The sequence below is a fragment of the Canis aureus genome, chromosome 19, assembly GCF_053574225.1.
Source record: "Canis aureus isolate CA01 chromosome 19, VMU_Caureus_v.1.0, whole genome shotgun sequence".
In the NCBI taxonomy this organism is placed as follows: Eukaryota; Metazoa; Chordata; class Mammalia; order Carnivora; family Canidae; genus Canis; species Canis aureus.
The window spans coordinates 46,897,850-46,922,940 of NC_135629.1; the positions used below are offsets into that span (position 1 = coordinate 46,897,850).

General features: G+C 58.5%; 3 protein-coding genes across 9 annotated transcripts in view; 1 reads left to right on the forward strand and 2 right to left on the reverse strand.

The window, feature by feature from the left end:
- CPAMD8 (C3 and PZP like alpha-2-macroglobulin domain containing 8) overlaps window positions 1-2,824 on the forward strand; it is a 76,025-nt gene extending 73,201 nt beyond the window's left edge. For all 6 annotated transcript variants that reach the window (XR_013358057.1, XM_077859504.1, XM_077859502.1 and 3 more), the window contains one exon: window positions 1,823-2,824. Coding sequence is in view for 5 of the 6 variants with exons in the window: in XM_077859504.1 (XP_077715630.1) it covers window positions 1,823-1,844 (22 nt within the window). In the remaining variant the exon portion in view is untranslated. The remainder of the gene's footprint in view (window positions 1-1,822) is intronic.
- Window positions 2,825-3,918: 1,094 nt separating this feature from the next.
- On the reverse strand, window positions 3,919-7,010 carry F2RL3 (F2R like thrombin or trypsin receptor 3). Its single transcript, XM_077859509.1, has 2 exons — window positions 5,703-7,010; window positions 3,919-5,409 (listed from the first exon to the last, which is right to left on the reverse strand). The coding sequence occupies exons 1-2, from the start codon at window positions 5,803-5,805 to the stop codon at window positions 4,340-4,342; spliced, it is 1,173 nt and encodes a 390-aa protein (XP_077715635.1). The 5' UTR covers window positions 5,806-7,010; the 3' UTR covers window positions 3,919-4,339.
- Window positions 7,011-10,493: 3,483 nt separating this feature from the next.
- The window catches only part of SIN3B (SIN3 transcription regulator family member B), a 39,428-nt gene continuing 24,830 nt past the window's right edge, over window positions 10,494-25,091 (reverse strand). For both annotated transcript variants that reach the window (XM_077859516.1, XM_077859515.1), the window contains exons 9-19: window positions 23,735-23,942; window positions 22,824-22,940; window positions 21,440-21,678; window positions 20,521-20,704; window positions 18,003-18,606; window positions 17,621-17,790; window positions 14,552-14,725; window positions 14,201-14,293; window positions 12,984-13,078; window positions 12,545-12,749; window positions 10,494-12,416 (exon numbers count right to left, since the gene is read on the reverse strand). In XM_077859516.1, the coding sequence (XP_077715642.1) occupies window positions 12,186-12,416; window positions 12,545-12,749; window positions 12,984-13,078; window positions 14,201-14,293; window positions 14,552-14,725; window positions 17,621-17,790; window positions 18,003-18,606; window positions 20,521-20,704; window positions 21,440-21,678; window positions 22,824-22,940; window positions 23,735-23,942 (2,320 nt within the window). In that variant the 3' untranslated portion in view covers window positions 10,494-12,185. The remainder of the gene's footprint in view (window positions 12,417-12,544; window positions 12,750-12,983; window positions 13,079-14,200; window positions 14,294-14,551; window positions 14,726-17,620; window positions 17,791-18,002; window positions 18,607-20,520; window positions 20,705-21,439; window positions 21,679-22,823; window positions 22,941-23,734; window positions 23,943-25,091) is intronic.

The following is a 25,091-nucleotide window of genomic DNA, read 5'->3' on the forward strand; positions in this document are numbered from 1 at the left end:
ACACAGTGGCCAGGGGGCTGCAGGCTCCAGTCTCCCAGGGCCTAGGCAGGTGGCCCCCTGCAGGGATCTCTTCTCTCCTGACCCCATCCCCCACTGTCTGTCCAACACACATCAGAGAACAGCCTGTAGGAGCGCAGTGAGGCTGAGCCTTCCCAAGGACGCGACCCCAGGACAGACCTGTCTATGGGCTGCCCTGGGACCCTGTTAAAGAAATTATTCACGATGCTTGTTAAGATGGCAAGGAAGACTTTGTTCAAGGGAAGGGTCACTGGGGACCAATAGCAGGACCATGCGGTGGGGCCTTACAGTGGAGAGGAAGCCAGGACCCAGTTTGAATGGTACAAGAAAGAATGGAGATTTATAGTCAAGGACCAGCGTGGGGTCCATGAACGAAGAATTACTGACCGGAAACATCAGGGATGAAGGGAGAGTTCTGACTGACCCCACCTAACAGCATCCCCCCCAAAAGGCAGGCCAGGGTGTCAGACAATGCCCCAGGGCTGGTGGGGAGGAGGGAGCTGACTGGATATGGAGGGTGACTAGGTATGGAGTGAGGCATTCCAGCCTAAGCCGACGTAGCAGGGGTCTTGCTGTAATTGGACAGTGCTGAGATGAATGAACCCCAAAGCCCAGAAGTGGAGACCTAGTCGAAAAAGAGGAGCCTGAGTGGCTTTTTTTAAAATTTATTTTTATTTATTTATGATAGACATAGAGAGAGATAGAGAGAGAGGCAGAGACACAGGCAGAGGGAGAGGGAGAAGCAGGCTCCATGCAGGGAGCCCGACGCAGGACTCGATCCCGGGACTCCAGGACCGCGCCCTGGGCCAAAGGCAGGCGCGAAACCACTGAGCCACCCAGGGATCCCCCTGAGTGGCTTTTGATCAGAGAATCTTTGTCACTCCAGGGAAGGGAAGGGGAAGTGGGTGGGAGACCAGAGAGCCCTGTGGGGTGAGGCTGGGAAATGGCTGCCGGGCAGACTTCCTGGAGGAGGCGAACTTTTCTAAGTTACAGCAAACTCAAGAGGTTTAAGCAACGTGTTGAGTTTATCAGCTCAGGTACGTGCCAGCTCCTGGGGCTTGCTGTACTGTCAGGCCTCAGACTGTGTCCCCCTAGGTCCTGCCTGCCTTGGCGGGTCTCCCCGACACATGTCCGTGGCAAAGGCAGGGTTTTGGCACACCCAGTGGGAATGCTTCCACGAGTGCCCACCAAAGTCCCGGAGGCTCAGGGCCGCATCCTCCACACCAGGCACTAGGGCTCTTACTCCGTGTGCGCTTAATATAATTATTGGTAGAGCTGGGCTAATGGCTCTGGTTTCAGTATTTGTTCTGTTTTGTCCTCCGTGGCTCCTTTTGTCTCTATTGAATATTTTTTTTAGGATTCCATTTCGATTCCACTCCGGGGATCACCATATATATCCCTTTTCAGTTGGTTGTTCATTTTTCACCACTGTCACAACTGACTCTGCAGTTCTCCCCTACGGGTGGCTTTGTGCCGTCACCGCCTTGGTCAAGATACAGACCGGCTGTCCCTTTACAGCCACGCCCACCCGGCCCCCCCCCCCCAGTGTCGTTGGGGAATGCTGTGGAAACGGGAGTCCTTTGGAGACTGGCTTTTCTCACTTGCCTCCCATCCGCGTTGTTGTGTGTACCAGAAGTGAATAACCTGTCCCATCGCCGTGCCCCGGTGGCAGTGGGCAGGGTCCTAAGGGTCCTCTTCAGGGGACATGCACCTGCCCCATGACGTGGAGGCGGCTCCAGCCGAGGGCACGCTGGCCCCCGGAAGGCCTGGCAGCCCACGGTGTCTTTCTCTTTTCTCTCTCCAGTCAGAGTGGCTTCTCTTCCTAATGCTCCAAGCAAGAGGACTTGATCTGGCTGCGTCCTGTCCCTGCCTGCCCCCCCGGAAGGGGGCCACTGAGGGGAGAGCTCCCTTGCCCCTCTGGTGGGCGGGCGGACCCCGCTCCAGGTGACTCCAGCCTCCAAATGAACCTGATACACGGAACGCAGAGACCTGCCTCGATGGATGACAGGCCTCCTCCCAGCCTTCCCTCAACCAGGGGGTCGGCCTCGATCCCCCCACCTCCCCACCTGCACCTGGGACTGGCTGCACCCCTCCTCGGGCCAGAGCAGCTCCTGCTCCGGGGGCAGGGGTGGAATTCCTGGGAAGGACCTGCGGCCAAAGGCCTCTGTCAGCAACTTCCAAGTGAAATAGGCTGCCTTTCTCCAAAATGCAAAGGTCTGGCCCCCTTTGGGGCACCTGGCTGCTGAGCCCCTGGACCTAGACCTCAAATTGTCCCATAATGGTCACAGTCCCCACACACACCCCTCCCCATCTCACCGCAGGGGTCCCTGAATGTTTGGTCCTGACAGTGCCAGGCCCTTGGAGAGCCGCGGGCTCTGACAGAGGCGCCTTCAGCTTCCTGCCTCCAGGACTAGGTCGATACCCACCCCAGGGTCTCACCCCCTGAGCCCCTGAGCTCCCGGGACCCCACACGGGGAACTGCCCTCTTCCAGCATCCTGGGAGGGAGCCCCAGCTCTGCACCCAGGCCTGCCTTCGTCGGGGGACCCTCCCACATTCCTCTTTGTAACCCTCAGGGGATGCCTGCCTCTCTTTGCTCCCGTGCAGCTTGTCTTCTCCCCTTCGCGGTGGTATTTATTGCAGCCGGTGCTGCTCGTCTCTGACCTCCAGCCAGTGGGTCCCCAGCGTGCAGCGCCGGCCACTTTCCCGCGCCGCTCACCCCCACCAGCCTACAAGGGACAGTTCCTGGGCCCTGGGCCCGCTCCCTGCGGAGGCCGCTCCTATAATAAAAGCTCATTTCCAGAGTCACAGCCAGACTTTGGCCTCTGGGGGGGCAGCACTGAGGGCTGGAGCCCCTGCTCCTGTCAGGCCCCCAACACCTCTGTTCCCTGGTCTCCAGCTCAGCCTTTCAGAGCTGGGTGGGGAGGAACGTTTCGAACACCTGCACCCCAACCTAATCGCAGACTCCCATGCATTTGTAAGAAATGCTGCCAGGACAGAGAGGATCCCAGGTACCCCTTACCCAGCCTCCCCTGGAAGTAACCGCTTGGAAAATTCGTACATCATCAACCAGGCTCTTGACATGGGTATGCTTCGCTCTCCTAACACTTCCCCAGGCTCCTCGCGTGTGTCCTGGGGCTGCATGCCCCCTGGTTGGTTTTTCCCTAGACCAGATGCATATGGGCCCCATGGGGAAGCCAGGAACAGCCCCCACCTGCCTCTGCCTTGGGGGAACCTGCTTACTCCCACAGTTGATGCCCCTGTGGCTCCGGACAGAGTGCCCCATGCTGCTCTTCGGTGTGGAGGCAGTGGCTACCCTTCCCCCAGTGGTATCCCCCCAACCCCAATACACACTCCAGAACAGCTCAGAACCTGGTAAACAGCTGGGGTGGGGGTGGCAGGGCTGTAGCCCTCACCCCCAGGCCTTACCCGTCCACCCTCCAGATGCCCACCCACCTGGTCCTGGGGTGGTGGGAGACATTAACATCAAGAAAAGGATTCAGATCTCAGGTTGACGGGAAGAGGTGCCATCCTGCAGCCAGGGTGACAGCAAAAGACAATCCTGTAGATCCCCATGCCAGGCCACACCAGGTTTTGGGGAGCAGATGAGGGCCTCCTCAGTGACTGTTCAGGAGATGCCCCAAACCCGGGAGCCTGTCCCGGAGCTAGGCCCTGGGCTTTGGGGAAGGAGGACTGCCGTCTAGCCTCCTGGCCACCTGGGCCATGACGGGGTGGGCAGCCGGAGCAGCCTCCCGGGTGGGGGTCCTGCAGCAGCTCTAGAGTGGCCTCGGCAACCCCTCTGCCCCACCTGGGACACGAGGGAGCTGGCCGGACCTGGGAATCTGCATTTAGCCCATATGTTAGTTTCTTGGCACTGCTGTAGCCAAATACCACAGAACAGGTGACTTAAGACAACAGAAATTTATTTCTCTGACAGTTCTGGAGGCCGGAAGCTTGAGATCAAGGCGTGGGCGGGGTTGGCATCTTCCGGGGGCTCTGAGGGAGCGAGGCTTGGGCGGTCGGTTTCTGGCGGCGTCTGGCCGGCGTCGTGTTCTCTGGCTGTGGCTGCGTCACCCCAATGTCCGCCTTCGTGGTCAGATGGCCTCCTTCCCGGTGTGTATGTGCGTCCTCTCCTTATAAGGACACTGGTCACAGCGGATTTAGGCTCTCCCCTCCTCCGGTGTGACCCAATTTCAACAGTACCTGCAAAGCCCCTATTTCACAGCAGCTCACCTTCAGGGCGTCCCTGTAGACAGGAACTGGGAGGGGACCCCGCTCGGCCCGTGCAACCCCCTCTCCGTCTGCCCCGCCTCCCGGGGCCCGTCACACCAGCGAGGTGGAGCGGGTGCCGGTGCCCTGGGTGGCCCCGTCCCTGGAGGCCGCCGAGGCGCCCGGGGCCCAGCAGAGCAGCCTCTCCCGCACCTTGTCCCTGAACTCCGCGGACACGTAGTAGTAGATGAAGGGATCCACGCAGCTGTTGAGGGTGCTGAGCGCCAGGCTGGGCACGTAGGCCGCGTACAGGTCCCCCCAGGCGTCCGGGCCCGGGTCCGAGTAGTGCAGCAGCAGCAGCGTGTTGCTGGGGACGAAGAAGGCCAGGGCCGAGGCGAGCACCAGCGCCGTGAGCCCCAGCGCGTGGCCGTAGCGCGGGCCGCCGGCCGCCAGCGCGCACAGCGCGGCCGCGTAGCTCAGCAGCACGACGAGCAGCGGCACGAAGCAGCCGAGCACGGCCAGGCACAGGAAGGCGGGTCGCCAGTAGGAGGCCTGGGCGCCCGCGGGCAGCGCGTCGTGGCACAGCACGCGGGGCGGCCGCGCCAGCCGGAAGGTCTGCTGCTGCAGCGCCAGGGGCAGCGCCAGGGCGGCGGCCGCCAGCCAGGCCAGCGCGCAGAGCCCGGCGGCCAGGCGCCAGCCGCGCAGCGTGAGGGCTCGCAGCGGGTGCACCACGCCGAGGTAGCGGTCCAGGCTGATGGCCGCCAGCAGCAGCACCGAGCCGTACATGTGCCCGTAGAGCGCCGCCGTGGTGGCGCGGCAGGCCGCCTCGCCGAAGGGCCAGTGGCGGTCCTGCAGGTGGTAGGCGATGCGCAGCGGCAGCGTCAAGGCCAGCAGCAGGTCGGCGGCCGCCAGGTTCATGAGCAGCGTGGTGGAGGGCAGCCGCGGCACCCGCGTGGCCAGCACCCAGAGCGCCAGGCCGTTGGCCGGCAGCCCCACCAGCAGCGCCAGCCCGTACACGGCGGGCACCAGCCTCGTGGCCACCCAGCCCAGCAGCAGGGCGCGGGAGCTTTCTGGGATCTCCAAGATCTCGCTGTTGTTAGCCCAGGGCTGGCCGGGGAAGCTGCGCAGGTGGGGCGAGTGAGGGGCCCCCTCCTGGGGCCCGCTCAGGGGCCCCACTGTGCCATCTGGGGGAAAGGGGATGGAGGCGTCGAGAGTCCGGTTGTCACCCCCGTTTCCCCCCCCACCACCACCCCGCCGGTCCCTCCCACTGCGGGATGCTGCTCCCTGGGGGCTCCGGTCCAGGCTCCAGCTCTCAGGAGCCCCCAGCTTGGTGAGTCAGAGCTGGACAGACACCCCCAGCCCTGGCACCGGGCTGGGTTGGAGGACTGCCCCCTCCCAGCCAGTTCCCTGTCTCCCACTCATCAACTCTAGGCCTCCCTCCAGCCCCCAGACAAGGCCCAAGGGCATGCACCATTACCTCCCCCTGTGCTCCCCATCTCGTCGTAGGTGAGGGGGCTCTGGCTGTCGTCTTCCAGGTTGAACCCCATAACCAGAGGCCAGAGCAGCACCAAGGCCCACATGCTGCCAAGGCTGCTCTGGGCTGGGGCCGGCTGACCTAGGGCTTCCTGCCTGGCTGGACCCCCCACCCCCAGCTTCCTGAGTGCCAGTGGAGGATTGGACAGGCCCCAGTGAGATAAACCAGTCCCTGCCCCCACAAGCCTGTGACAGGCCCATGGTGTGGCCTGAGGAAGCCTGGTGGCCAGAGTCACTCGGTTTCAAAAACAGGGTCCCAGTGCTGGGCCAGCAAGATGGGGGAGGAAATTCCCCACCCTCAGCCTCTGTCTAGCCCAGAAAGCCTCTCCCGGCTGAGTGGCTGCTTCCTGCTACCCGGTCATGTGTGCAGCCCCCGTTCCCAGGACAGCCCTGCAGGTCACGTCCCCAGGCAAGGGCTCTGCACCCTTCCTGCAGCCCCCCCCCCCCCCCCCCCCGCCCATCCCTGTCTGTGGCTGGCTGGACCAGAGCCCTGCCTCCAAGTCAGAGGTCAGAGCAGGTGAGTGGTCCTCCCCCCTCCCCAGACACCCGGGTCCTCTGTGGGGGCTGCCCCGCCTTATTGCGACTATCCTGGGGAGCAGAGAGGAGCCCAGCTTCGGCCTCCTTCTGGGTCTTGAGGCCCCTTCTGCTCCCCTCCTGGCTCCATCCGCAGCCTGGGGCTCCCGGGAACGGTCAAGGCCAGAACTCAGCCTGAGAGTGGTGGCCAGGCCAGCCCGGGAGAGAGGGCCCCTGAGCCACCCACCCTCCTCTCGCCCCTCCTCGTCCCTGCACTCAGATGCGGGCCCACCTTGCAGGTGAAAAAATTCAGAGGGGCTCGCGGGGGAGGGGGAGGGTCCTCCTCTCTTCTGCACACAGTCCCCCCTGATGCCCCTCCAGGGAGAGGCCTCCGCCGTGCTCCGCTCCGCGCTGGGGGGTCTCGACCTGTGTGGTCAGGCTGCTGCTGCTGCTGGGGTGGGGGGGGTGTCTGAGAGCAGGAGAACCCCGAGGCAGCGGTAGGGGGGCAAGGAAGAAGAAATGAACCAGGGGTGGGAGAAGGGCAGCGATGCGGCCTGTCCTGGTGCTGGGAGCCCTAATCTAGCCACACACTCGAGGTCACGGGGACCGGCCAGGAAGTGACCGAGCAGTCCCGGACGGCGTCGGCGCAGCTGAGGGTGAGATGCCAAGGTCCCGGCCCCCAGCCCAGGGTGGGGGACCCAGGCCCAGACAGTTCCGGCGGGGACAGGGTCTTAGCCGGGAGTCTCCCGTTTCCGGACTGTTTCCACCGGCACCGGTGACAAATTCAGCCACCTCCTGACCGAGGTCCCTCTGAGCTCACAGGGAAACCCAGATGGGGACCCCCTGCTGCCCTCCAGGAGCAGGACGGGGAACCTGTGCAGGGGCGGCTGGGGGGCTGGCGGCTGGGCGACTCGGGGGAGGCTGGTTGGACTCAGGAGTCGATGTCTGGGGAGGCGGCGGGGGGGGGGGGGGGGGCGGGGGCACGCGGGCAGGAAGTCACTTGTTGGGGGGGCGGGTATTCTCCGCAGGGTGGAGGCGGGGTTGTGTATCCCCAGCCGCATCACAGAAACAACCCTGTGCCAGCAGGAGGGGGCAGCCCCCCCCCAGGATGTGTGGGGCCCCCTGCCGCGCCAGGGGCTTTCTGGAGGATGCTGAGGGCAGCCGCCTTTGGCGAGAGGGACTTGGGTGCCTACCGTTCGTGTGCTTTTGTGTACTGTTGGGATTTTTCTGTGTCATCTGTCACTATCCGTAAAAACCTCACTTTTTTGTTTATTGTTTATTTAGCTCCACGCCCAGCATGGAGCCCAATGCGGGGCTTGAACTTACTACCCTGAGATCAAGACCTGAGCCACCCAGGTGCCCCCCGAAACTCACATTTTAGAAAAGCCCTGGGTAGCTGAGTCGGTTGAGCATCTGCCTTCGGCTCAAGTCATGATCCCAGGGTCCTGGGATCGAGTCCCTCTTCGGGATCCCGGCTCAGCGGGGAGGTTGCTTCTCCCTCTTCCTCTGCCCCTCCTCTCTGCTCGTGCTCTCTCTCAATCTCTTTCTCTCAAATAAATCTTTTTTTAAAAATTAAAAAGGCAGGATAGCAGCTTTAAAAAGGAAAGAAAATCTGGGGCGCCTGGGTGGCTCAGTGGTGGAGCGTCTGCTTTTGGCTCCGGGCGTGATCTGGGGGGTCCTGGGATCGAGTCCGGCGTCGGTCTCCCTGCATGGAGCCTGCTTCTCCCTCTGCCTGTGTCCCTGACTCTCTCTCAATCTCTGTCTCTCATGAATAAATAAATAAAACCTTTAAAAAAGTAAAAAAATAAAAAGGAAGAAGAATCTGATTGAAGCTATTCTACAGCATGGGTGATGCTGAGTGAGATAAGCTGCCAAGAAAGCATCGATACTATGTGACCCCACTAAGATGAGGTCCCTCGACGTGGTCCGATTCTCAGAGCCAGCGAGTAGGCAGTGGGTGCAGGTGCGAGGGGCCGGGGCAGGAGCGGGGGCGTCTGTGTTTTATGGGGACAAGAGTTCCCAGTTTGGGAAGACGGGGAAGTTCTGGAGAGGGACGGTTGCATAACCACGTGGATGTACTTACAGCCACTGAACTGGACACTTAAAATGGCTCAATTTTATGTGTATTTTAACTGAATTAAAAAGTTATTTAGGGATCCCTGGGTGGCGCAGCGGTTTAGCGCCTGCCTTTGGCCCAGGGCGCGATCCTGGAGACCTGGGATCGAATCCCACGTCGGGCTCCCGGTGCATGGAGCCTGCTTCTCCCTCTGCCTGTGTCTCTGCCTCTCTCTCTCTCTCTGTGTGACTATCATAAATAAATAAAAATTAAAAAAAAACTTATTTAAAATGATGGGGGGGAGGGGAAGGGCAATCTGATCTGAGCAGATGGTCCTGGACCTGGATTCCCAAAGCCGGCAGCCCCACCTGGCCCGCCCAGGAGCCCCCGCAGCCCATGCTGGCCCACCTCGAGGTCTCCAGTGGACGATGGAGGTCGGTGCGTCAGTGAGAGATGCCTCACGTCCAACGCAACAGCTCTCGGGGCACCATCTTCGTGGAAAGTGTGATCCCTTTATGCTGTACTTTGAAGGCAGATGGGCACGCACAACCGCGTGTCTGCCTTATTCCCGGGCAGGGCCTCAGCCTGTGGGCAGGGACATTAACCCACCTCCGGCCCAGAGGAGGGTGCCCTGACCACGCCTCACCAGGCTCCAGGGGTTGGGGTCTGGCGCTCTCAGCCCCAGATGCCCCTGGGACCGCAGTCCAAGCTGCACCATCATACCATGCCCTGGCGCTTGGGCACACAAGAGCTGCCATTCAGATCTCAAGCCCACACCCCCGGCCCCGGCCCTCGGGCCCTCAGCCTTCTACCCCGAGGTCCTACGCCCCCAGGCCCCACCCCGCCCTCCTGAGACCGCCTTCGGGTCAACTTGCTTTTCAGAACAATCGGCCTCCTCCTCAGCCAGGACATCAGGTGTAAAGCTTATACCTTGTGAAATAGCCATTGAGACAAACCCTTCACAAATAGCAGAAGAGATAAATAGATGCTCATCAGGCCCCCCTGGAAAGCCTCCCCCCCAGGTATCACCCGCCTGCCCTCTCCTCTCGGGGAAGGAGGAGGGAAGGGAGGCGCAGGGCGGCGAGGTCCGAGGGCTGCTTTGTTCATCAGCGCTGTTCATCAGGGCGCGATCGCCTGCTGCAGACAGCGCCTGAACAACGGGCCCCGAGGATCTGGTGCCTCCACGAGTCCGGGGAGGGCAGGCTGGTCCCCTGCTCTGCGCCTCACCAGGCTGCAGGCTGTGTCCACAGGGCCAGGTCCTCACCCGCACGGGTCACAACCCCTTCCCAACACGGCCAGCAGGAGACCCTCCCTCCTGTTTCTCCTGCGGACCCTGACCCCAGCCACAGGCCCCGCCAACTCCAGGGACCCTGTGTCCTTCCTGGAAGCTGCTGCAGCAGCTGCCAGGGCCCGCGCCCCAGGACACCCCTCCCAGAGCTTCCAACCGGAAGGCCCGACTGCGGGCACCCAGGGCCCTGGGACCCATCCTCGACGTGGGCTCGAGGCAAGGAGGCATCTGGGGTAGCACTGAGCCTCATTCGCCAAACTCCCGGGAGCCCTGATCCTCTGGAGGGGGAGGCGTGCGGCACCATGTGTGTGTGGGGTGCATGGCGAGGGGGTTGCTGGAAGGCAGCAACGGCCACTTGGGAAGAGGGCCGCATCCAGGAGAGGACAGGCCAGGTGGGCAGCAGTCTCAGCTCTGGGACCTGGCCCGGGAGGGTGAGGCCCAGCAGTGGGCGCCGGGGGTGAGTTAGGGGGGAGGCCAGATAGGAGCCCCAAGGGCTTATCCGCTAAGAGGACCCTAAGAGCTGTGGTCTCCCACTACCCTGGAGGCGGGGCCGGATGGGAGCAGGCCCAGGTGAGCTGGGGTGGGGGGGTACAGAGTGATGACAAAGTCTCTGGAGGTGTGTTGAGAGGAGAGGGGAGCCCGGGGGTGGGAAAGATCCCGTGCTGGGCAGGTAGAGAAAGCTCAGAGCCAACACCATTTTTTCCCAAGCACAACACTTAAACACCTCTCCTGAGCTGGGAATGAACATTCCAGAAAACTGGATGGGATGGCATCCTTGGGGAAACAGGACCCTCCTGTGGAGGTGCAGGGTGGCCGCGAGGGGGCGCAGCTGCAGACAACCCCTGGGGGCCCCTGTAATGATCAAGAGGACTTCAGAGTTAGGTCAATATTTAGTTTTTAACTTTAATGTGCAAATAAATAGAAAAGGAAAAACTACATTCAAAACAGCTGCAAAGGAAGTACAAGCCCCAGAACAGAAATTCTTCAAAAACAGAAGAGACGCTCCCTAGAAGCATGCAGGGCGGGGCTCAGTGGGGTGTGGCCCGCACCCCAGGGCCGCACGGAGGCACGGAAGGGGCCACGGGCTCCGGAGGATGGCGCTGGGAGGGTCTGGTTCAGGAATTCCGGTAAGTTCCCTTCTTATAAAACAAGGATGTGGACAAAGTGCCTGGTACACTTGAGCAAACATGGGCTAGAAGACCCTGGGCAGGGCACACTGGCCCTGGAATCGCCCAGACCCCGAGTCAAAGGCTTTGCAAACCTTGAGTTCCACAGGTAACTTCTAGAAACACATCTCCAATCCCCAGAACTGCATATTTGGCACAGCTCAGTTTTGGGAGGGTGAGGGCTGCTGCTGGGCAGAAAGGAGGCCGCACGGGGATGGTTCTGGAGCCCCTGTTGGTTGACCCCCTTCTGATGGTGCCAGGAGCCCGGCCAGGACTTTTCATGGTGCAGGAATTCTAGAGAGCTGGTCCCCAGCCCAGACTGCTTGGCATTCTTGGCACAGAAAGCCTCTGTAGGGCAGTCGCCTCAGCCCCTCATGCCTGTCCCCTGTCCAGGTGGTGGCTCTAGGAATGGCAACGTCAAGGGCAGACCTGCAGAGTCCCACGAAGAGGGCCTCTCAACTGCCCAAGGAACCGTGGGACTTGGCTGCTGCAGAAGTTACAACCACTAGGAGAGCTTATGAATAAATACTTGTGTGCATATATATATTTCTAGAATGTCCTTCTTAGGTACATGGCCGCACCTCTGGCCCCCCCGCCAGTGTGGGGCCACTCGAGCTCCAAGGGAGTTTCAGGCTGAGCCCCCTCCCCTCGGGAGCTCGGAGTGTGGCTGCCATGTCAACACAGGGTTTGGAGTCCCATTTCTTCCAGGGTGGGGCCTCCCATGCCACATCCTGACACCAAAGCAGAATCTCAACAGTTTGGCCCAAAGGGCTCCTCCTGCTTTCAAAGTGACCAAGGACCCCACGCATTAGCAGGGCCACGCCCATGCCCAAACTATCAGATGCAGGCATGGTCCCAGCTTGGGAAATTTCCAGAAGCTTTTAGAACCATTCAGGAAGGACAAGCTTTTCAAGCAGATCCCCCAGGCCCGACTCCTTCGATGTTGGGGTCTCTTGAATGCCGACCCCCTCCCCCACACATGCCCCCCAACGCGCAGTTCATCACGGACTTTTCCAGACACTGCACAAAAGGACCAGTGGTGCCCTCACCTAGGGATTTGGCACGTGTGATGAAAGCGGCCCAGCAGGTGCATAAAGGCCATCACTTGCTCCTCGGCCAGCGTGTTGATCCTCCCCCTTCCAGCAAGGAGCGAGCCCCGAGTTCAAGTGCAGGAAGGGGTCAGGTTTGGCACGGGATAAACCCAAAGGAAGCAGGGAAGCCGAAAGGGATGGTAGCACAGGGCCACAAGCCGACACAACCCTATCCTCTAGAGCTCGCAGCCTGTAGCAGCAAGGCTGGGGGACACTGTGCTCCCCTCAGGTTGTTCATGAGAAGGCCCCGATGCACATCTGGGCCAGGGAAGTGGCTGCACCAAACCGCGCGTCATGGCGCCCACCGAGGGAGTCAGGGCGAGGCTGGGCGGCGGCTGTACTGCACTCGGTAGCGGGTCACAGGCAGGCCGTGCACGTGTGCCGTCTCACAGAGGGTCTTGCAGGGCACCATGTCCTCGTCCTCCTCGCCCATCAGCCAGTCCTGCACCAGGCCAGCCGCCTCCACTGTCACGTTGTCCTCCAGCCAGCGGCCATGCCACTCCTCAAAGTGCTGGTGGTGACGCAGCAGGACCAGTGGTTGTACCTGCAGAAGGGGGTGGGGAGGGGAGTCAGGGCAGCCCCAGATAGCCGTGGGCCGGATCCTGGGGGGAAAAAGGGTGCACACCACTCCCAGACAGCCGTGGCTCCCAGGCCCCGGGCAGAGAGGGGCACCTGCTTGGCCCGGCAGAGGGTCCCACGGCGGTACATGTAGTCCTCGGAGTTGACGATGAACATCATCTTGTGGGTGCTGAGCTTGAAGCGACAGTCCACGTTGCAGGCGCTCTCGACCCCGACCAGCCGCTTCCAGGAGCTCTTGGCCTCGCCGCGCAGGGCACGCACCTGCTCACACTGCCACCTGCGGAACTTCTTGAGGTTCCTGGAGGCGAGAGGAGGATCTGCAGACTGGGAAATCCTCATAGCCCGTAAACGCCGGGAAGACGGCTGACTTCCCCGGGGTCAGACAAATGCAGACCGATGTGGTGGAAACCACTACCCTACCCTTTGGCCAGCAACACGGGGAAAACCAGTCAGGCCCTGGTGCTGGGCCCTGCTGCTGCCGGTGGTGGGAGCGGGTCCCCCGGGAAGGAACCACATCTGGGGGTCCTCTTACCTTTGCAGGAACACGGGCTTCAGGAGAAAGCCCTCGGTGGGCGAGCTGGATGCCCCCTCGGTCCCCACATACTGCTCCACATACCGAGCCAGGTGCTGTGGGGACATGGGGAGACAGGCCCGTGTCATTGGAGGCACCAGCCTCTCACCTGGGACCCTGAGCTCAGGGGCTCCCAGGGATTTCATCCTCAGTTTCCCAAAGCATCGGGAGGGTGGCAGCTACTGAGGAGCCACCAGATGGCAGCAGCTCTGGCTGAAGCACTTGCCCAGAGCCACAAGGTAGACAGCTGTGGCATTTCACGCTTGGGTGGATAAGCACACCTGCTATATGACATCCTCTCTGCACCCGTCACGTGACAAGCTCCCCCAGGGAGCGGGGCCTTCACACAGAGGAGCTGGATCCGAGGAGTGGCAGGGACAGGCCAGGCAGGAGTTGGGGATGAGCAGAAGGCAGGGCTTGCAGGGGCTGCTCAGGTCAGGGGTGAGCATGGTCTGCCGTGTCCAAGTGACCCTCCCTCTGTTCACCACCTTCTAAAAGCCACAGGCTCCTCCAGACTCAAGCCTAACAAAACCACATTTGCTGGAAACTTCTGGAAGGAGCAGGGTGTACAGACCCCCACCTACACTTGTCTGGGAAAGCATCTGCTGTTGGGAAGCCCTGAGGCCCACAGGGAAGGATGCCACAAGGGGACCCCCACTGGCTGCAGTAGTGGGGAGGGCCCTACTCTGTGAAGGAGGCTAGGGGCTTAGCGGCACCGGGATACCAAGTGGAATGTGCATCTAGAGTGTGGGCCAGGGGGTTTCTCCTGGTGACCAGGGACTGGGATCCAGGGCTCTGGGCTTCAGGCACGGGGAGTACAGGGCCACACGCCACAGGGTCGGAGTGACCATGCAGGCCATGGGCTCAAGGGGGATGACAGTGTTTGCAGCAGGTGGGAGGAGCCAGGAAGAGGGTTTTGGGGAAGGATGGCCTGGCTCTCACCTGCCTTCCTGCCCTGGACATGCACACTGGCTCCTGATGGGGCATGTGCAGTGGCCATCCCCTCTCAGGCTTCCAAGAAGGTCAGGCTGCGACTGAGGCCTCGCTGGGTGGACAGTTGCAGCCGGTGCCTGGCCAGTGTGTGCACAAGGCTTTTGGGGGGCCCGGGGGGCCCCACGGTGCTGCCCGTGGCTGCCCCTAACCCCCACGATGTGTTCAAGGTGGACTGTGGTTCTCACCTGGACCTCCACAGGGTCCTCTGTCTGCGCCTCTTCGGTGTCTAGAAGCTCGATGGTCATGATCACTTGCCCTTTGCGCTGGAGGAACATCACCTGGGGAGGAAGGGGGATGAACAGGCTGAAGCCCCGAACGAGGCTGCACGGTCATCTAGGACTGCCTTCCCCAGCTGCCAGGGGCCCAGTAAGAGAAGTCTGTGCTATCGGGTAGGCTAGCAGCCAAGTCAAGGCCCAGCGCCAGCCCCAGCCCCAGCCTGCTTCCCGGGCCGGGGCAAAGCAGCCAGTCGTCCCCCGTCGTGGGTGTCCTCCTTGCAGCCCTGGCCCCGCGTGGGGCAGAGCGTGGCCACCCCTTACCTTGAAGCAGTTCTCATCAGCCATGCACCGCTCAGCCTTCCACTGGTAGCTGGTCTCCCTGGCAGCGCGGACGCAGCGGGAGGACAGGTTCCCCCCTGCAGCACCTCGCTTCTTCTCGTTCAGGTAGAGCTCCACCACCTTCAGACAGACGTCGTCACTCACGAGGTGGTGCAGCTGGCAGGGAGGGAGAGCCAGTGGGCGCGTGGCGTCTGTGTGTCCCCAGGAGGAGTGAGGCACAGCTGCCGCCACCTCCCGCTGGGACCCCCCTCATCCCCAGACGAGGCCAGCAATGTCCACGAGGTGGGCATGAAGGCCAGGGTCCAACGGCTGTGCCAGGCAGCCTCCGCATGCTGGCTGCAGACCACACCGGACAAGATCGAAAACCAACCCAGAGCAAGCCAGCCCAGACCAGCAAGCGCTGCCTCGGTGTGAAAAGCACTAAGGTAGTGAATAAAACGAGCCAAAATGGGGATGGTAATTATCCCAAGGTGGTGCCATGGCAAGTAATTCTTCCCTCAGTGTTCTGCTACGGACACAATGAATTCTTGTGAGCCCTATCAACATACTCAAAACCTCCAGATTTAGGAAGAATAAGGGAAGTAGTGGCCAGTGAGGAGTTGGTGCCCCAGGCACCAGCCGTGGGGGTTCCAGGCCTCGGGGCCTTCCCCACGCGCAGCTTTGTTGGGTAGATATAACACGTGGCCGCGTGTAAATCTCACCCGGTAAATAAGACCCCAGTAAACACACCGGCTGCTACTACTGACCAGAAGAAAGGCTAATCAAACAGGGGAAAGAGGCAAAGAGCACCAATATGGCCTCAAAGCCTTCTGATGGCCCTGTGAGCATGTGCCCTGCTGGCAGGTGGGAGGTCGGGGCCTGGGGTCCTGTCCTTATGGGGCTTCAGCTAAATATCTCCATTTTTCTTGCTCCTTTTCTTTTCCTTTTTTTTTTTTAAAAAAACAAAATAAAACAAAAAAACACAAAAAACAAAAAACGAAGAAACAAGTTCTATAGGAGACATTTGGGGACAAGGGAATTAAAAAAAAAACATGTTCATATCAGAGTATCCGATCTGGTCCAACCCTCTGGGTGCTATTGATGAGGCTGCTGTCCCCAGAACTGGGCCCCACTGGGGGCAGACTGGATGGCCAGCCCTATAATGGCCTGTTCACAGGGCCCTGTGTGCCTGCTTCCAGAACACTTGTTCACACAGGCCATGACTACAGATGGTGATAGGTAGGGACAGAGAGCTGGCCTGGCACACAGAGGGACATGGGGAGATGGCCAAACACAAAAGGGTTAGGGTCTCAGAGCACACCTGTCAGGGAGGAGGATTCCTAGCAGCCAGAAGATGCAGAGCTTCCCACTCCCCAGTGGGGAAAAGGTGGTGGGCTCCACAGGGGAAGGGCCAACTGGCACAGATGGGCTCTCCACAACCTAGGATGTCCAAACAGCCACAGAGGGATCCAAAGACACCCACCCTATGAGCCGTCAGGGAAACCAACCACAACACAACCCCACCACCAGCCAGACCCATGAGGGAGGAGAGGCCACCAATCCTGAGCCACGGGAGCCCCACCCCAGGCACAGATGGCAACCTCCAGGGATCAAAGAGGGGCTCATTCCCTGCAAGGCTTCCTGGGGGGAGGGATGGGGGCCACAGGGATCTCGGCAGAGGACCCCACACAATCCCACGGTCTGGGTGTGGCCAGGCACGCTATGGGCTTGCAATGGTGCACAGCTCCAAACCGGGGGCTCTCGGTGCCAGAGACCAGGCCGTGGGTGCCTGCATGCAGGGAGGGCTATCTGTGAAGACCCGAGCTGCACGCTTGGGCATGCTTCTGTGTGTGTTTCTGCTTTGATGGGAAGCTTGTAAAGCCTGAAAGGAAATGCCATTTCTAGCAACTGTATCTGGGTGAGAGGGTCAGGACACTACTCTTACCTCAGCTTTTTTGCTTTGTGGGGAATAGCCTTACTGGATAAACGGGAAACCAAGTCAAGCTGAACAATAACTCTGGTGGTAACCGAGCAGGACTTATGTCCCAAGACCGTATCTGTCTCGTCTGAGGTTTTGCTGTTTATATTAACGTGACTGATTTCCTCCTGTTCACACCCAGCTGTGGTGTCTTCTGCTATTCTCAGTGATGCTAATAAATGTCCCTGACAGTCTCCCTCCAGAAGGAATAAGCTACACAGTTCCTTATGTGTTGCTACCGTCAAGAAAGGTGTGTCAAGGAGTCAAATGGATCCTTGTATACCCATGTTTGCAATCACCAAAAGGTGGCAACAACCTGGGGGATCCCTGGGTGGCTCAGCAGTTTGGCGCCTGCCTTCGGTCCAGGCATGATCCTGGAGTCCCAGGGTCGAGTCCACATCAGGCTCCCTGCATGGAGCCTGCTTCTCCCTCTGCTTGTGTCTCTGCCTCTGTGTGTTTGTGTGTGTGTCTCATGAATAAATAAATAAAATCTTAAAAAAAAAAAAGGTGACAACAACCCACATGACCATCTACAGGTGAGTGGATGAATGAATGTGGTCCATCCACACGATGGTGTAGGCGTCGGCCACGTTAGGGAAGGAAGCACTGAAACGCACTACAGATGGATGCGTGCATTTTGGTGGATGAGCCCCGCAAGCAACATACTGAGTTTGAGAGGAGCCAGACACAAAAGGCCACAAGCTGTATGAGTCCATTTAAAGGAAACATCTAGATCAGGAAAGTCCATAGAGACAGAAGACAGACAGGTGGCTGCCAGGAGCTTGGGAGAGGACAATGAGTGGGATGACCGCTCATGGGGGTTGGGTCCCCTCTGGAGTGATGGAAATGCTCCGAAACTAGATACAAGTGGTGTCTATACAACATTATAAACGCACTAAATGCCACTGAATCGTTCATTTGAAAATGGTGAATTCTGTGTTATGTGAATTCTACTTCAATTAAAATAACAAAAGAAAAGTGCTGACCACAGGGCCATCCCCACAGCATGAGATGAAGGAAGGGCCGGGGGCAGGCAGGGACCCTCCCAGAGGTGCTTCGTGGCCCGTGGCTCCAGCCCCGCCACCCCTACTCACCTGCCGCGCAATGCTCTGCACCAGCTTGTCCATGGTGAAGCCCACGTAGGCATGGATGGTAAACATCTCACGCAGAGTGTCCTCGTACTGCGTGGGGTCGATGCTGCCCTCCAGCAGGCTCCGCACCATGTCCAGGAAGGCCGGATAGTACTCCTCCAGCTCCACCTCGCCTGTGGAGTGGGGACCACAGTCACCCAGGGCCACACACACGTGTGGGCCTCACCAGGATGAACCTAAGTCTCCACAGGATGCTGCCTCCCGCCACAGGCTTCCTAACATCGGCCTGAGGCTCCAGGACGGGAGCCAGACTGGGCACCCGAGTCCTGGGCCGGCCGGTGGACGTGAGCACCCGTGCACCACCCCCAGGGGCCCAAGGCCTTACTCGGCTGCTTCAGCCGCAGCTCCATGGCAGGGTCGTTGGCCTTCTCCCGGCGGCCCTCACAGAGCAGTTTCTCCCTCTCCTTCTCGGTCCGGTACTCCAGGAGCTGCTTCTGTGCCTGGCGGTAGATCTTCAGCAACCTGGAGCACAGGGTCTGGTGGAGGCGCAAGAAGAAGTACCAGTTGTTGTTGGCGAAGAAGAGGCTGTACACGTCATCCAGGGGCTTGTGCTGCTGTGGCGGCTGCTCGGTGGCCGGCGCCTCGCCCACGGGCCCCTTCTCCTCTGGGGGGCTGCTCTGTGGCCCGGGCGCCGGCTTCTTCCGGTCACCGGGGTCTGCACTCTGCCCTTGGGGGCTCCCCCTGCTCTCATCAGCGGAGTCCTCAGACGCCCCCAGGTCCAGCTGCTGGGAGAAGAAGAGGCTGGGCACGAACTGGTGTACCAGCTGGTGGATGGTGCCCTGGTCCTCCTTCTGGATGGCTGGCTGCCGCTTCACGTAGTAGCTGATGAGGGCGGCCGCGTCCTCCAGGATCTGCCTGTCCTCATACACAAAGATGAGGTGTGGCTCGCTGGAGGGGGCGCTGCGGCCTTCCGAGTGTTGCTCCTGGTGCTGGGGGGTACAGGGGGTCATTAGGCAGGAAATGACCAGCTGGGAGAAGTCAAGGTAGGGGAGCCCAGGGCCAGAGTGCTCTAAAGGCATCACACTCTGGTCTGGGGTGCAGCCCAGCACCTCCCAACTGCCCACCAGCCCACTCCACCCACTGATCTGTGTCTAGAGTGATTTGACCTACAGGAGCATGGTCAGCCTTGTTACGGCCTTCTAGGCCTTCTGCACTGCTCACGACAGGATCCCAGTCCCTGGCACATCCTGTAGCCCCCGACACCTGGCCTCATTCAATGCTTCACGAGCGCCGAACTACCTCCTGCTATGTGTTAAGACCTTTGCAACCTACCCCTCTACTCTTTTGCCCTGGAAAACCACAGCCCTGGTCTCATCCCTCTCCTCAGACTTTATCCAGCTAATGCCTTTTCTTCCTGCGAACCTGTAGATGATCATACTCTCTCCAGACTGCCTTGAGCTGCCTGCTGAGGTCAGCCCTGACAACACGCTCCCCTGGGTGGCATTGATCCCCAGCACCAGGCAACGAGGCTGACACACCCAGGCTCTCAGAAAATGTGAGCGTGGATGCCGTGCCTGCAGGTGGGGAGCTCCCAGGGGCAGGGCCAGGTCTCTCTCACCTCTCGGTGACCGGTCCAGGGCACAGCACTGAGGGGACTCCTTGAACAGCCACAGAATGAGTGACCAACAGAGAACGAGGGCAGGGTCAGGCCTGTCTCTTCCTTCCAGAGGTCATGCTCCCTCGGGGACACTATTCTGTAGCAGCCCGAGATCTCCTTTCCCTGCGCTGGCGGCAGGGGGGCCTGAGAGCTGGTGTGCGGCTGCTCCAGAAGCTGAGCCCGGCTCCTGGCTCTGGCGTAACCTCCTTCTCCTACTGCTCTGTGAGTCCCTATCTCATTTGTGCCACAAACACCCTCAAAAATCTCTTTAAGTCCTTTTCTCAGAGCAAGTTCCGACGTATGGAATTCAGAACTGTGTTCTGCTAACCCACAGTGCAACACGGGGCTGACTTCCCCATGCATGACAGGCTTGCACACGCAGAGCTCACCAGGCTGGTGGGCCAACCTCCAGCCCCAAACAGTGCCCCTCTCCCCTCTGCCCCCCGGGGAAAGGGCGAAGGAACTCCGCGGTGACAGTGCTGGGCCTCACTGGTCAGCTCATCAACTCTCGTTCTGAGGCTGTCCCACGTACTCTGTTGAGGGGGGTGGGAGGGTGCTCTCAGGCCTGGAGGATCCGCTGGAGGATGAAAGTGAGGAGACCCAACTAGCTGCAAGTGGGCCCTGCAGGGCAAGGGGCAGCCCAGAGCAGAGCAGCAGGAGGGAAGGGGCTTCCCACCACAGGCTCTTGCAAGTAACTCCCTCCCTGTATGTGGTATCAATGCCTCAATCCTCATAGCCTGGAGCCAGCCCTGCCTCAGTTCTGCGGCTCTGGCCCCATGAGCCTGACTGTGCCCCAGCTGCCAAGAAGGCGCAGTGTGGTGACTAGAGGCATAGCCCTTGGGCCCGGAGCGTTGTCTCCTGTGACTGGCTTTGGCTAGTGGCCACATCTCAGGTCTCCGTTTTGTCACTCCTAAAACCAGGACAATGCTACTGCATCGTAATGTAAGGGTCAGATGGAACGTTCCTCCTCAGGGTTCAACTGTGCGGGCACACAGCTAGCAGCAGAGAAAGGAAAGGTGAAGTCACCGAGGGAAGGTTGATCAAGGCCCGGGAGTAAGTGGGGAAGGAAGGAGGCGTGGGAGGGGAGGGCCCTTTGCCAGCAACAGGCTATAATCCTCCCCCTGGACGGGTGTTAGGCTGAGTGCCACAGAAACATCCACTCCACCCCTATGAGAGGGATACTGAGGAAACAGAGGCACAGAGAGCTGGCAATCTGCCTGAGACTGGGAGAAGCAGAGGGCCTTACTTCATCATAGACGCTCTCGATCTCGTTGAGTAAGCTCTTGGAGCGAAGGGCCTTGGTGTCGTTCTGTTTGAAGTTTACGGCCTGATGGTCCAGGGACTTGAGATATGCCTTCTCGTACTGTTCCCGCCAGATCTTGTTGAAGCCCTGCTGGGCCTCCCGCCACTCCTCCTCCTTGGCCTTCAGCCTGCAGGGCAGAGGGGCTCAGCATGGAGACAACCCGGGGCACCCACCCGTCGTCCCTGCACAGGCAGCTGTCATCCACCCACAGGCCTAGCTGAGTGCATTTCCAAACCAGGGACAGCCAGCTCCTGGCCTGGGCAGTGGGTTCCGCGCTTGAGAGAAGAGGAAGGGAGAGAACACTGGCTCTGTAGAACTGATGTGGCTGGTGTTACAGCTCTTCAAGTATCGCTGCCCCAGAGCCTTCTCCCTGCCCTACCCCATGGCATTGACCACACTCTGGGTAGTTAGTGGATCAACCACTGGGCTCACATACTTGACTGCCCCAGGCGAAGGGACATGTCAACCTCCCTCAGCTACTCTGCAACCCCAGGGTTGAACACAGCACCCGGTCAAGGGCAGCCACTTACTTCATACATATTCACTAGCACAAAAAGGTTCCCAAAATGTACTGCTAAGTAACAGGCAAGCTGTGCTATAGGGTGATCCTATTTGTGCTTTAAAATAGTTACCTTTCATGTTTAGATAGGACTATGTGCATGGGGAAAACTCTAGAAGGATGAGACAATTAACAGTTGTGCTTTTCTCTCAGGAGTAGAACATAAGGAGGAGGACAGACTGGAAATCATACTAAGATAGCCTGGGGCCCCAGGGGCCCCTCCCAATCACTGATGACAAACAGCACTAATGAGCCCCAGGGGGACTGCCTGTGACAGGTGGGGCAGCCAGAATCTGGAGACACCTTTTCAGGACGACAGGGACAGCAGTGACGGGGTTTTTCTTGAGGCTCTCGATGATCTCTGGAGCCTTGTCACCGTAAATACGGTGGATGGCGCGGCGCTGGATCACCTCCGATGTGCCCCCCAGACAGTCATCCAGCCGGAACTTCTCCTGGTCTTCAGGCGCCATCCGTGAGAGCTTCTTCTGCACACTTTCCAACACACGGATTGTGGCCAGGTTGGTCTCCAGGACGACATCTAACTACGGAGAGGAAGGCAGGGGCCAGCTGTTGGGGGGCAGTGGGGCCCTGGGGACAGGCCTGGGTTGGCAGAAGAGATGCTTGGACAGAAATGATTAACTTCTGTGTTTTGGGACGGGGGTGGGGGGGGGTGGGGGGGGTGAGGGATGACGGATGCCAGGAAGTGGTAGCCCAGATGCGGGCCCAGAACAAGCACAGTTGGTTATAGGGCTGGGGTCTGACCCCAGCAATGGTGTGAGCCAGGTGTTCATGAAACACGACTCGTGGGTGGCTTACCACCTGCATGAATATCCAGTAGCTAGGACATGGGTGGACCCATCTGAGGAAGGAAAAGGTCCCCATACTGACCCACTTCACAGGCATCAAAGACAATAATAAAGGTGGACTCATGGTCGTCCCTGCCCCTGGGATGACTCTCCAGGCCACGCTGATAGGGAGCCAGTCCCCCAAGGTTACACACTGTGATCCCACTTAGGACAAAGTGACAGGGCTGGAGGACAGGTCAGTGGTTGCCAGGGGTCAGGGACAAGGTCGGGTAGAGAGGGAGGTAGAAAGGGCCATACGGGGCCGCAAGAGGGAACCTGGTGGTGGGGGAGTGGTGGTGGGGAATACGCATGTACACACAACACACACACCACCACACACACGGGAACACATGCACACATACACACACACCATGGAGATGTGAGATCTCAGGTGTGTCAATGTCAACCTCCTAGCTGTGACACTGTGCCAGCGAGTTTACACGCTGGGACCACTAAAAGAAGGGTCCCGGGAATCACCGGTTGCACGTAAACATCCAATGATCTCAGTAAGCATTTCAATGACGAGAATTAAGGTAACCTGAGTTAATTAATTTAATGTAAATAAGTATTATGTTTAAAATGGAAAGAAATAGCACCATTGCCAAGCCGGCCTGAAGGGCAGCAAGGCAGAAAAAGGACACTTTCAGGTGCTGCCCTCTGCTGGAAAGTTCTGGAATCCCTGGTACTTGAAAGGAGACTGAGAAAGATACATCCCAGGATGGAAAGGTAGGATAGGGTAAAGTGGAGAAATGGGGGACAGGCTCAGACCCTAGTCCCCCGCCCCCTATCATAGCCAGGAGTAAGGACTGGCTGGGAGGGCCCCACAATGCCAGCATACACACCTCGAAACGCTCATCCTCACAGCGGTGCAGTTGCTCTTCGTAGGGAGTTTTCTTGGAGCTGACGAAAGTGGAGTCCTCTGACCAGGAGGGGAATGAGACCCAGGTGTCGTTCAGCACCTGGACCAAGAGGAGATGCTATGACCAGTGCGGGAGGCCTCGGTGGCCAGAACTGTTTACCATGATCCGGTGTGAAAGATACGGAGACAAGGGACATAATCCACTTCTTACAGGAAATTACCTTCTCATACAAATAATAACCTTAATTTTAAAGCGTTTTTAAGAGAAAACAGGACTTTGGTCCTGTAAACAAATGATACTATTTCAGGGGTTGGCAAACTTTCTCTGTAAAGGGCCAGATGATGAAAATTTTAGGTTTTGCAGGCCAGCCAGTCTGTAAGAGGACTATTCCACTCTGCTTCTGTCCTGGTAAAGCAGCCACAAGCATTATAATGGCATGTGTATGTGCCAATAAAGCTTTACTTACAAACACAGGCATAGGGCCAGATTTTAGTTTACTGACCCTAGGACTATATACCCTGAAATCCAGCAAGTACTACTGAATTCTGGAAACAGAGTAACAGCCTGTCTACTAACTTTGAAAAAGTATTCAGTGGTCAAGCTAAATGGAGACATACCAGAGGCAGTGATGTGGGACAAAGCAGGCTCCTGGCTGAAACAAACGTAAATCTAAATGCAGGAATATGCCAAAGCCGACACCAGTGCCAGGTGCTCTGCAGTGTGCCAAAGCTACCAGTATGGTAAGAAACCATCATTTCAGCTTAGGCATTTTGGCCACATCCCAGCACTATTATTCAAAATTTAGGGCGTTAACATTTCAGTTCTTTTATGTAAAACATGGGGGTGACGGGTTTTTGTGGCGAAAGCTGACGTGAGCCGCCAGGGAGCACTACCTCCTTGCAGATGGCCGTCCTCCCACTGCACTTGGGCTGCTGGTAGGTTTTGGGGAGTGCTCGGTAGCTGGATCCAATGCGCTTGCAAGATGCGTAGTCAATTTCCCGGCTTATTCCATCCCCGGATCTGTCGCTCATGGGTGGGGCGAATGACAGCTCTTTCACCCCCAGGAAGGACTTGAACTGCGCAAAGAGTTCTGGAAATTTCCTTCAGAAATAAAGACAAACAGTAAGTTGGCTTCTCTGGGGCTTTCTGGGAGGGGCCTAGCGATTTTAGACTGGCTTCCCCTTAGATGCCTAAAGGTTGTCAGAGAGGACGCGCGAGGTGGAACTGAGCATCAGATGTGTATAATGTCCTCAACTGTGTGAGTAAATCTGCCTCTCATCCCTTTGTCACCAGCCAGGTCCCAACACTAACAGGAGAGCCTTGAAACATGCTGGAATTGACAATTTAGACTGGCAGAAGCTGGGGTTAGGGATGTTCTTTAACTGGAAAAGGCTGGGCCTCAGGCTAGGGGTTAGTAAACTATTGCCAAGCTGCACATGCCTGTCCTTGCAAATAAAATTTTATTGGTATACTGTGGTGTCCATTTGCTTAGCATTATCTGTGGCTGCTTTTGCACAACACTGCCAGTGTTCAGTTGTACTGCCCCTTGGCCCTTGACAGATGGAGTCTGCCAATCTTTGCTCCAGAGTCTTCCTTCCTGAGGGAGATCTCTCCTGGGAAAACCTTCCACAGACATGTTTTCACAAGTCATGATGTAATGGCCATGCAATGAGAAGGTTTCAATACAACTGGCCCCCATTATCACCAGGATTTGTGATTAAATGAATATCAAATCCTACCAAGGGCAGTGCCTGGCTAGCTCATGTGGCTCTCAATCTTGCAGTTGTTGAGTTCAAGCCCCCACGCTGAGTGTAAAGATTACTTAAAAAAAAGAAAAAAAAAATCTAAAAAAAAATGCTACAGGGATCCCTGGGTGGTTCAGTGGTTTAGCGCCTGCCTTTGGCCCAGGGCGTGATCCTAGAGTCCCGGGATCAAATCCCACATCAGGCTCCCTGCATGGAGCCTGTTTTTCCCTCTGCCTGTGTCTCTGCCTCTCTCTTTCTCATGAATAAATAAAATCTTAAAAAAAAAAATGCTACGGCAAGAAGGCAGTTACTTTGACAGGTGGCAAGGTGATCCTGCCTCCTGCAACTCCCTTCTTTCATGAACCACACACACACTCCCCTCCTGAGATGGCTGTCCACTGTGCAATGGCTGTAGGGACCCCATACCAACTCCGTTCATGAGGAAAACCCACAAGCAAATGGAAACATAGGGATGGAAGACATCAACAAACACGGTGCGGAGGCC

Coding starts and splice junctions, on each gene's coding strand:
- F2RL3 (XM_077859509.1), bottom strand. CDS start 5,805: ATGTGGGCCTTGGTGCTGCTCTGGCCTCTGGTTATGGGGTTCAACCTG. Junction 5,410..5,702: donor GATGGGGAGCACAGGGGGAG/GTAATGGTGCAT, acceptor CCTTTCCCCCAG/ATGGCACAGTGGGGCCCCTG.